This window comes from Morone saxatilis, unplaced genomic scaffold (genome assembly GCF_004916995.1).
Source record: "Morone saxatilis isolate NCDOM2014 unplaced genomic scaffold, NCSU_SB_2.0 Contig3, whole genome shotgun sequence".
NCBI classification, from domain to species: domain Eukaryota; kingdom Metazoa; phylum Chordata; class Actinopteri; family Moronidae; genus Morone; species Morone saxatilis.
The window spans coordinates 5,234,229-5,244,064 of NW_023339873.1; the positions used below are offsets into that span (position 1 = coordinate 5,234,229).

The window sequence follows — 9,836 nt, forward strand, 5'->3', positions numbered from 1 at the left end:
ACAACATTTACACCTCATATTGCTCACACATCCACATTTACATTACTGATGTTACTGACAAATTTCTTACCATCTCTTGTGTCCTCCGTATTTGTCATGGCCTAGGAGCTGGGTTATGACACTGTAAACTAAATTATATGACCATACTGTGATGAAACAAATCACCCTGAACCTTGTAAATGGCCAATGCTGATCGAGTTGACTGTTTGGGACTACTTTATATCATGAGATTATTACATATTTTAAAAAAAGAGTGTTAACGACCTCTAATCAGAGGAGGGCAGCCCACCTCTGTGAAAGAAAGAGTCTATGAAACCGCTGCATTCATTTTTAAATGTATACTGATCGAGACGCAAAAAATTCACAGGCATTTATGTTAGTTTGTGCTAACCCTCTACTTAATATTTTTGTATTTTTGTGCAATGGTTTGGACTGCAGTAGAACCACCGGACTACAATCTTTACCTTGATCTCACACATTAGCAGTTCCCACAGACAGACATACCAGACAATTAAAGCTACAACAAAGATACCAAACAGAAACGTTGACAAACAGCCATGAATGTCCTTTTAATGACTGTAAAAGCTTCAGCAGACTCACACACACGGAGACACTGACAGCAGCTCCTCATTAGCCCTGACTACCAGCTCACTGTTCCTGCAACCCTGCTATGAACACAGTCTGTCAATCACTCTAGTCAGCGTTGAAGCCACACCCCCAAAAGTCAAAGCACTTTTAGTCTCTGATGCATTGTTTTAATTTCCTGAGAGGAAGAGAGCTAGCAAAATTGAAGGGTGTAGTTATATTTTAAAAAAGCAACTTCTGTGTGAAAATGAAAACTGAGGACCAAATGATCTCACCTTGACCTCTGTTTTTTCTGCGCTCTCATCCAGTTCGTCCACTGCAGGATAATGTAACAACAAGCAGATTGCAGGATCAAACATAAATAGTTTTTGGTCAGTGAACTATTCTAGGTGAAGAAGATTTATTTGCATAAATGTGTATTCAAAAAGTTAATTGTTCAACAATATGCATTACAACAAAATGCAATACAACAATGAAAAGGAAATTAAGTATTTCTCACATTCTTTGGTCACTGTTGAAACAGTCTGACATGTTGGACCACCGTCCTTCACTGCACCACTCTCCTCCATAGACTGATCAGTCATATTACTGCTGCTTTCATTGCTGACCTCTTTAACTTCATCAGCCTCTCCTGCTGAAGGGTCAAAGCCATCAAACATTACATATTAGTTGAAACAAACGCTGAAGGGTGCCTTGTGCATCTGTATGAAATGTAGAGGGAGCGTGACAAAGCGTCGATATTCGATGACCCGGGATCGAGAATTCGCAAAGTAATATGGTATGGCAAAATGAACACAGGGGGCAAGGCAACAGTAGGGAGAATACTGTATGATTACATGTATGCAAGAACAACACACAAAATGTTGTTAAAGTTATTTATTTGTTTTTTCTGGGTCATAAAAGAAATTGAGTACTAACTTTCTAATGATGATGATGGAAATTTCTTTCCCCCAAAAAACATAATTGTAAGATATCATAATCATAAATAAATGGCTTGTAAAATTATTATATTGTATTACTATAAGAATTATAACACACTATGATCCTGGCAAAGAAATGTCATTGAGTGATCAGCAATTATGATGTATTATGATACTTGCCCTTATAAGTCATTATGAAATGCTTTATAATGTGTTGTATTGTTGTTATAAAGCATTGTGAATATTTATGAGTGCCTAAAACTATAAACATACATTGTTATGCTTAGTACAGTATAACACGTTATATTTATGTTTTTCACTCCATTTTATACATGGGCATTACGAAGATTTAACAAAGAAGTATTTGCCGATATGATGTGTGCATTCACTTTTCCACAAGATTGATCTCCTCTTCATTAAAACGTTACCTTTCTCCTTGGTTGCAGATGGCACAGACTTGTTTTCAGACTCTCCTCCTGTGTTGTCTACGTACTTCACTGAGTCTTGAACATCTCCAGGTTCATTCTCTGGATCACACTAAGAAAACAAATAAAGGAAATGAAAACAATAAGCACACTTCGGAGAAAAGAAAGTTAATTATTCTGCCAATGTATTTTTAACTCATCCATTTGTGGTTTTGAGCTGTAAACCAAATGATATGACTATACTATAGACACCTCAATGTGCTCCTTTTTAAATGTGTACTGAGTATTTTGCTAAATGTTATTGTAAATTAACAGTGCTTCACTGATTTTTCTGTTAACAATTTTTTGTTGTCATAATTTTAGCAATTGCACTGACATTTTTAATCTGTCCATCTGTCGTTATCTCTGTCTCTCTGTGTCTATGTCTTTCTCTCTCTCTCTCTTTCTCTCTCTGTCTGTCTGAGGATTCTGCTTCTTAAAAGGAAGTTTTTCCTTGCCGTCATCGCCAAGGTCTTGCTCATGGTGGGAACTGTTGGGTTTCTGTAAATAATGTTAGTTATTGAGTTCGGTCTAGACCTGCTCTATTTGAAAGTGTCATGAGATAACTTCTGTTATGAATTGGCGCTATACAAATGACTGAACTGAATTGAATCATGTTTCATCACAGAGCATTCAGATAAATGTGTCTTAAGTGTGTGTTTACTGAAGTAGGCTACTAATGGAAATTAATTTATAAATGTTATGTTTATGAAAGGGACAAGCATACAGTTCATCATCTGTTTTAAAATGCATTAACCCTTTATGGAATATCATTTATTTGAAGGAAAGAAATACAAAAATGCTATTGTCTAAGTCTGTACCATCATTTAGCTTTGCCAATGAAAACAATTGTCTCTAGTCATACAGACTCATTTAGTGTACAGTTGTAGTTGTAGTTTATTTTGAACAGTTTGTTTATATAGTTAATGGTAACTGTGGTTTATTGAGAAAACTGAATAAGATACATATACGGGAAAGAAATAGGAATTATTATAACTAATGTATCTATTCTATACGGCAACATGCAGATTGGTTTTTGATCCTGGACTACTACAGGTAGTTTTAGAAAACAAATGCCCCTCTTTGTAATGATCATTCATGAAAGTTTAAAAATAAATCTTACCTTTACTTTAATTTCTGTTTCATTCTCCTCCGACTCTTCTACTGCAGGATAATTTAAGAAAAAGCAGATTGTGCATTTTTATTAGCTAACCATCCTATGTTCATTACGTTTAGCAAATCTGTTCAATGTCTTTTCTTCTGAAAACGTTTTTACAGACACAATATCACCCCTGGCAGGTCAGAAAAAAACACTGATGATTCTCAATTTTTTTTTACAAATCTGTAGGTCTTTTCCACACCCCATGCATTTCTTGTTGCTCTCAAACAGAATTCAAATGCATAAGTACAGTGTATCTTCAAATGATCCAGTGATGCTTTGGATTACTACCACAATTACTGCACGTTGACCAGGCAGCTGGTACAGACACTACTCCGGAGGGAAATTTCTGGCTCTTTAGATGCTGCTGGTCCACTATGTTCACCAGCCAATCACTAACTGTGTCTGTCTGCTGTTTGGTGTTGAGCAGGAAGTGTACAGTGGGTTCTTTTTTTTTGAAAACAGCTGCCTTGTGCTGCGGAAGACCACACTGTGAGAGTGGGCAAGTGAACCAAAACAGCTGAGCTGAAACTCACTAGGAAGCTCTGTTCTCTCCACATTATCTTGTGTATCAAGTCATAGTGTCATCTTTGAATACCAACAATAAAATCTCACCTGTTTGATTTTGCTGGGACACAGAGGAATCAATCCTTTCTTCTTCGTGGGATTTGTGGTCTAGATGTTCTTCCTGCTCTTTATTTTTATTACACATCAGTCCAGTGTAGCAGTGTGGATCATTTTCAGAGACCATGACATCTATTTTTTCCAACAGAGCGATTATCTCTTTTTCATCCATCATACTTTTTGTACATGTTTGATATCTTTTTTCATCAAAACTGCTGTTGGCTTTCAGGTCTGTCAATGCACTTTCACATTTTTCATCTGACTCATGAGTCACAACTGTCATTAAATAGGCAACTGATCTTTTCCCAAAAGCTTTTTCTAACCACTGCACTCCTGAACTGTACTGGCTGTTATGCTGACCATTTGGTAACAGTAAGAGAAAGGCATGAATTCCCTGATTAAATGGGGATTTGTCAATGTTTTGTAGACCAAGCATGTTAATGACAGAGATGTGTCGACCACATAAATCATACAGTTTGGCTGAAAACTGTTCAATATTTGCTTGCTCGTCATGGTCAAGTAAGAGGTTTTTTGATCCAATCTCAGTGGAATTTGTGTCACCAATCAACACAAGTGTCACTGAAACAGAGAGTAACATCAATATGTTAAGTGCAGTAATGACTAAAACACAAAATGTTACAGAGTTTGTTAAAAATGCACTGACAAAATAAAAGTTAATAATTAGTGTAACACATTTAAAACTCAACTGAAATATAATATATACTGTAAAATCAATGTTACTGTACTATCAATTCTTGATTAAACTGTTACCTTTCTCACTGGTTGCAGATGGTACAGACTTGATTTCAGACTCTCCTCCTGTGCTTGCATCATTCTTCTCTGAGTATTGAGCTTCACCAGTTTCATTCACTGGATCAAACTGAGAGAACAGGTCATTTTAATTTTAGAATTAGTTCTCTAGGTTAGACCCACTGAGGTTATGATTGCAAACCCAAAACCAAGGAAACAGCATCAAGATAAATGTATATTGAAGATGAACGACAGTGTTGCATTAATACAATTAATAGCATATAAAATGAGAGCAATGTAAAGGAATATACATCACCAAATGCAAGTGAGACTGTTTCAAAGTAAAAAGAAGAGAAAAATTCACTCTTAACGGGTTAATCCAATGTCAAACCAGAGGACTGTTTCACAAAACCTAGATAGTGGATTAAGCTGATATTTTCCAGCTTTGAGCTACGTTCATTATTTTAACACTATAACCATTATTGTGTGTGTGTATATATATAGGCTATATATGATATTAAAAGCTTCAGGTAATGAATAATTAGTCGGTGTCAATTCACTTCAACCTTTCGTGACTTAAAAAAAATCAAAATTTGTTCTAAATTAACTTAAACATAACATAAGGCAACAAAACAATTTTTCTGAGTAACATATTAACCGCCACTGCTCACTTTTATGGCAAATGTACAACTGTTTTTGCAAAGGACAAGTAACACCTTGAGAGCAGTGGCTAGTAGCCAAAATATGTATTTTTAGACTTTTTACTTGAGCATTCAGTCAGTCTGCAATTGCCTGCCAGACTTCTTCTCTCTGTATTTTTTACAGCGACTAGGTTTCCTTTTTTACATTTAAAATGTTTTACATAAGTTTCCATTATGTAAAGTATATTAAATGCATCTTCTGCATTTCAAAATGAGTAAACTTAACTGACTTCGTGGTTTGCATCAGTAAGTCTGTGACTGACCTTGTCGTCTGTAGAAGACAGCCATGAACAAGCATTTATCAGACAGACTATACGGCTTTGCACTTCTGGTTAGATGCTTAACTTAAGGTCGTTGTCTGGTACTTGTACTTGTGCAATGACAATAAAGTTGAATCTAAAAAAAAATCTACCAAATAATTTAAATCGGCTTCACCTAACTGCGCCTCCTCAGCCTGTCAATTTTCATCACCTAAAATTTAAGAAGGCTTCTCTATGGCAAAACTCTCACACAACTTCAGAAAAGGAAAACTGTTAAATTACACAATAAAGCTGTAAGATCATAAAACTAATGTAGGTAAAAAAAAATATTTGCCTTTACCTGGGCTTTGGCTGCACTCTCCTGCATCTGATCTGCCATGTAAGAAAAAGAAATATATATATAAGATTAGCATGAAACATATTTGGTTTGCTTACCATCTTAGTTTATGAAATATCTTTTAAAAATGTTTAAAAGACCTTTGTCATCTGGTGTCACAGATTTAGTTTCAGACTCTCCTTCTCCAGCTGCTGTGTTGTCATTGTCGTCTGCCTCCATCTTTTCTGCTCTTCATCTTTACACAGTTGTAAGACAAAGTAATTCAGACAAATACAACGATCACTGCAAATGCACATTAAAATTTGAGAGACAAGGAAGATATGTTTTTAATTTAGCATTTCAAGAATAAAGTCGAAGTGTAATATATTACATGTCAAGAACAAAGACAGTAAATACTTAGACCACATGTAAACAGCATTATTCATTATTAGGGAGCTGAGTCCTACTCTCTGTCCTGCAGAGGAGAGGTGCGACCATAAATTACTGCAAAATGTGATAACACTAGGCACCATACCCTGTTTAGAACATTATAATTATTAATCAACGAAGGTCCCAACGCGGGCATATGAATATGGTAGTGGTTTTATCACAGCCGGCTCTAACCTCTCTGCAAAATTCTGGTAAGAGGCCCTCCCACCTAACCCGTAATACATGTAAACTATTTGCCACACAGTCACACCTGAATATCCCAGTGCTCCCACTACAGTCCTCCCTACTTTAAAACAGTTTGCTCTATCAGTCTGTCAGTCCAAGGATAAGTAGATCTATACAGAACAGAATGAGGTATAAACAAGCATTATTTAGTGAATTTAATATTTTATCTAGAATATTAAGTAAATATTTATTACATTAACATTGTAATGTAATATAATTAAAGCGGCAAACAGTATTGGGCGTGACCTCAGAGCGTGCTGCAGCCGTGTCAAAGCCGTCGTAACAGATGCAGACCACAACATGAAAATTTCACTTAAATCAGATCAAAATCACCATGCAGCACTTACTTCCAAAAATAACCACGAAATTAAAAATGGCCGACTTCCTGTTGGGTTTGGGTTATATGTCCAATGGCTTGTCCCATCATGATACACATGTGTACCAATTTTCATACATGCTGGTCCTACGTGTCTTGGGGCCTGATTCTGGGAGGTGTGGCTAAGCCATTTAGCGACGCCCATCCGTGGGACCAAGACAATACCTTTGTGTTCGCCACGACTAAATTTTGTGCAAAGTTTTATGAGTTTTCAGGCATGTTTAGCCACCCAGTAAGTGTTCAAATCAGATTTTTGCTACGTCGCCATGGCAACGTGGTTCCACGCAAATTCTCAGATTCATAGATGTCATCGTCATCTCCTAAGGGACCGCTGACGAATTTCAGCTGGATCTAGGTCAATCTTCTTGGGAGATATACATAAAAGAAAGAATATCAATTTCCTTTCAACCACTAGATGGTGCTCTCACTATCACTGAATATTATCACATAGGGCATGTTCAGCGGCAGGACTTCTTATCAGACAAAGTGAAATTTGAGCCGAATGGACAATGTACACTCAAGTTATAGCAAATTTGGTGTTTGTGGCGCTCTCACCATATCTGAATATTATCATCATAGATGTGTTCAGGGCAGGAACTCTAATCAAAACATGTGAAGTTTTGTTGCGATTCGGATCATGTACACGGACGTTATGACAAAATCCCTCTTTCATGGCGAAGTTGGAATTGGATCCCACGGGGACGCCCACGGGACGCCACGCCCACGCCTGTGTCGACGGAATGTCGTAAAAAGCACAAATCTTTAATCGTGAATGTTTGAAGTCGAATTCCCTAGGAGGACTTCGTCAAAATACAACGGTTGCAAATTGCCAAAAATGACCGCCTAAATCCAAAAATGGCCTAACTTCATGTTTAGTTTGAGGTATGCGGTCCAAGAGGCTTTTGCAAATTTCCCTGACTTTTCGAGCATGTTGCGGCCGCCAAATATGCAGTCTAGACGGAGAAAATAATTTCTTCCATTACAAATAGGGCCTTTGCATGGTCAGTGCTCGGGCCAATTTAAAGCTGCAAGCAGCGATGAACGGGCCCTCGCACTCCACGCAACTCGGGGTGTGCTGCGGCCGTGTGACGTGTCGGCGTAACACGTGTGGACCACAACATAAAAATTTTGCGTAAATCAGATCAAAATCGCCACGCAGCGCTTACTTCCTGTTACCAGTAGGTGGCGCTATCACTATATCTGACTATTGTCATGTAGACTTGTTCACGGCACGACTCTTATCAAACATGTTAAGTTTAATTGAAATTGGACCATTGTACGCTGAAGTAATGAGGAACGTGTTCAGGGTGGGACTGTTACAGAATATGTGAAGTTTAGTGGAGATTGGACATTGTACACTGAAGTTATGATTACTGTTTTGTGGCAAATCGTCGAAATTAGACGTAACGCCTCGGGCATGCAGTTCGACGTACAGTCACAAATAGCACAACTGTTAAGTGTTGTAATTTGATGGCGCCCTTACTCCCTGTATTATGGTAGACTGATTTGCTGTACTGCTGTATTGAAAGGGTTACGGTACGTACAAGACGTGACGTCACCACGCTCCCAGTGAGCGCTAGTTGTTGCTGTTGTATGTGAGCCATGCTGATGAGACGGCGGCACATCGGTCCGCACTTAACCGTTAAATAAATATGCCAAGAGGCTAAAAGTAAACTCGAGTATGTTCTACTTATCTTTCACAAGCAGAAGAAGAAGACTATGCGCTGCAGTATTCCCCCTTAACAACAACTGTTTATCTGCAGTTTGTTTTGACTGTACTGACCAATTTTGAAATTGATCCGATAAATTCCCTAGGAGGAGTTCATTTAAATACAGCGTGAATCGCTGAAAATGACTGACTTTGCAAGAGACAAAGGACTCCATTTTACACGCGGTTCAAAGATACTGCCCTTCATCCGGTTCACTTCTAGAAATTCTTTCACAAGTGAAGTTTTGTTAAATAAAATCTTCATGCTTCCTATATTTATTTACATTGTGTACTTTAAGTCTATACACAAAAGCACTGTTGTGTAACTCACCTTTTGTTACGCGTTTCCTTAGCTCTGCGTGGTCTGTGTAGATGTAAGGGTTCTCAGAAATCCTTCCTCTTCCCAAATAGATATATATAGAGAAATGCTTTCCTTGAAGTCACATGGTTTAGAGGAAATCGGGGCAGTTAAACTTTCACTTTTCTTTTTTTAATTAAGAGTAATGTGCATGCAGAGTTTCTCAGCCCAGCATCACATCACATCAGAAATGAGCACAAACCACTGACAACACTGAAGACTTGCAACAAAACTTGGCTTCTATAATAATAGACGTAATTTTAATGACCTCAGTGCCTTAACTAGACCAGGATTTTGGGCAACATATAGACCATATTTTAAAAAGATAATTAAATATTTATAATATAAGTAAATGTTTAATATAAACACTGCACTCTCCTTGTTTGCAGTATGGTGGCGTTTTTTTTTTTTAGTTTTATTCATTTTCTTTTTTCAAGCTTCATTTCAAGGGATACAAGGAGAGTAAGAGGAAAAACCAAGTAAAGGAGATGTTGGACAAGTATTTATTCGCATAAATGCAGTTCTGATTTAGCAATGTATCTAGCAGCAATTTATGTGATGTGGTAAGGCTTTTCTTGTTCCTTGAACAGAGCAAGTGAAAGTCACAGTTGAACTATGATAATAATATATACCGTGTATGAAGCAAACGATGCACCTCTGTCATTCTGTACATTTCACAGAACAAAGGCTGGATTCTAAAGCCCTTGAAAAGGGATTTGTTCAGTTCTGTTTGATTGTGTAACACACTTGTTTGCAGTCTTTCAGCTTTACATTTTTTGTTTAATCACCAGGTGACCTGAGCCATCATGATGACAACTTTATGGCAACAACCAAAGGTTCAACACTTCCTAAGGCTTTATAAAACTCTTTATGTTATGGCTGATCGGTGTCATCATAGTTCTTCACCTGTTACAAATGATGGATAGGTATACAAGTTATT

General features: G+C 37.4%; 1 protein-coding gene across 3 annotated transcripts; it reads right to left on the reverse strand.

Annotated features, from left to right (window-relative positions):
- Nucleotides 1-27: 27 nt before the first annotated feature.
- Nucleotides 28-8,934, reverse strand: LOC118336780. 3 transcript variants are annotated; one of them, XM_035673499.1, is made up of 9 exons: nucleotides 8,870-8,934; nucleotides 5,941-6,035; nucleotides 5,804-5,835; nucleotides 4,524-4,632; nucleotides 3,744-4,331; nucleotides 3,093-3,133; nucleotides 1,934-2,042; nucleotides 1,085-1,216; nucleotides 28-901 (listed from the first exon to the last, which is right to left on the reverse strand). In XM_035673499.1, exons 2-9 carry the CDS (start codon nucleotides 6,017-6,019, stop codon nucleotides 801-803), a joined length of 1,191 nt encoding a protein of 396 aa, XP_035529392.1. In that variant the 5' UTR covers nucleotides 6,020-6,035; nucleotides 8,870-8,934; the 3' UTR covers nucleotides 28-800. The 3 variants fall into 3 exon arrangements, with proteins under 3 accessions (XP_035529392.1, XP_035529391.1, XP_035529393.1); XM_035673498.1 differs by having other exon boundaries at nucleotides 1,085-1,219; XM_035673500.1 differs by having other exon boundaries at nucleotides 1,085-1,219; nucleotides 5,804-5,830; nucleotides 8,870-8,881.
- Between the last annotated feature and the right edge of the window lie 902 nt (nucleotides 8,935-9,836).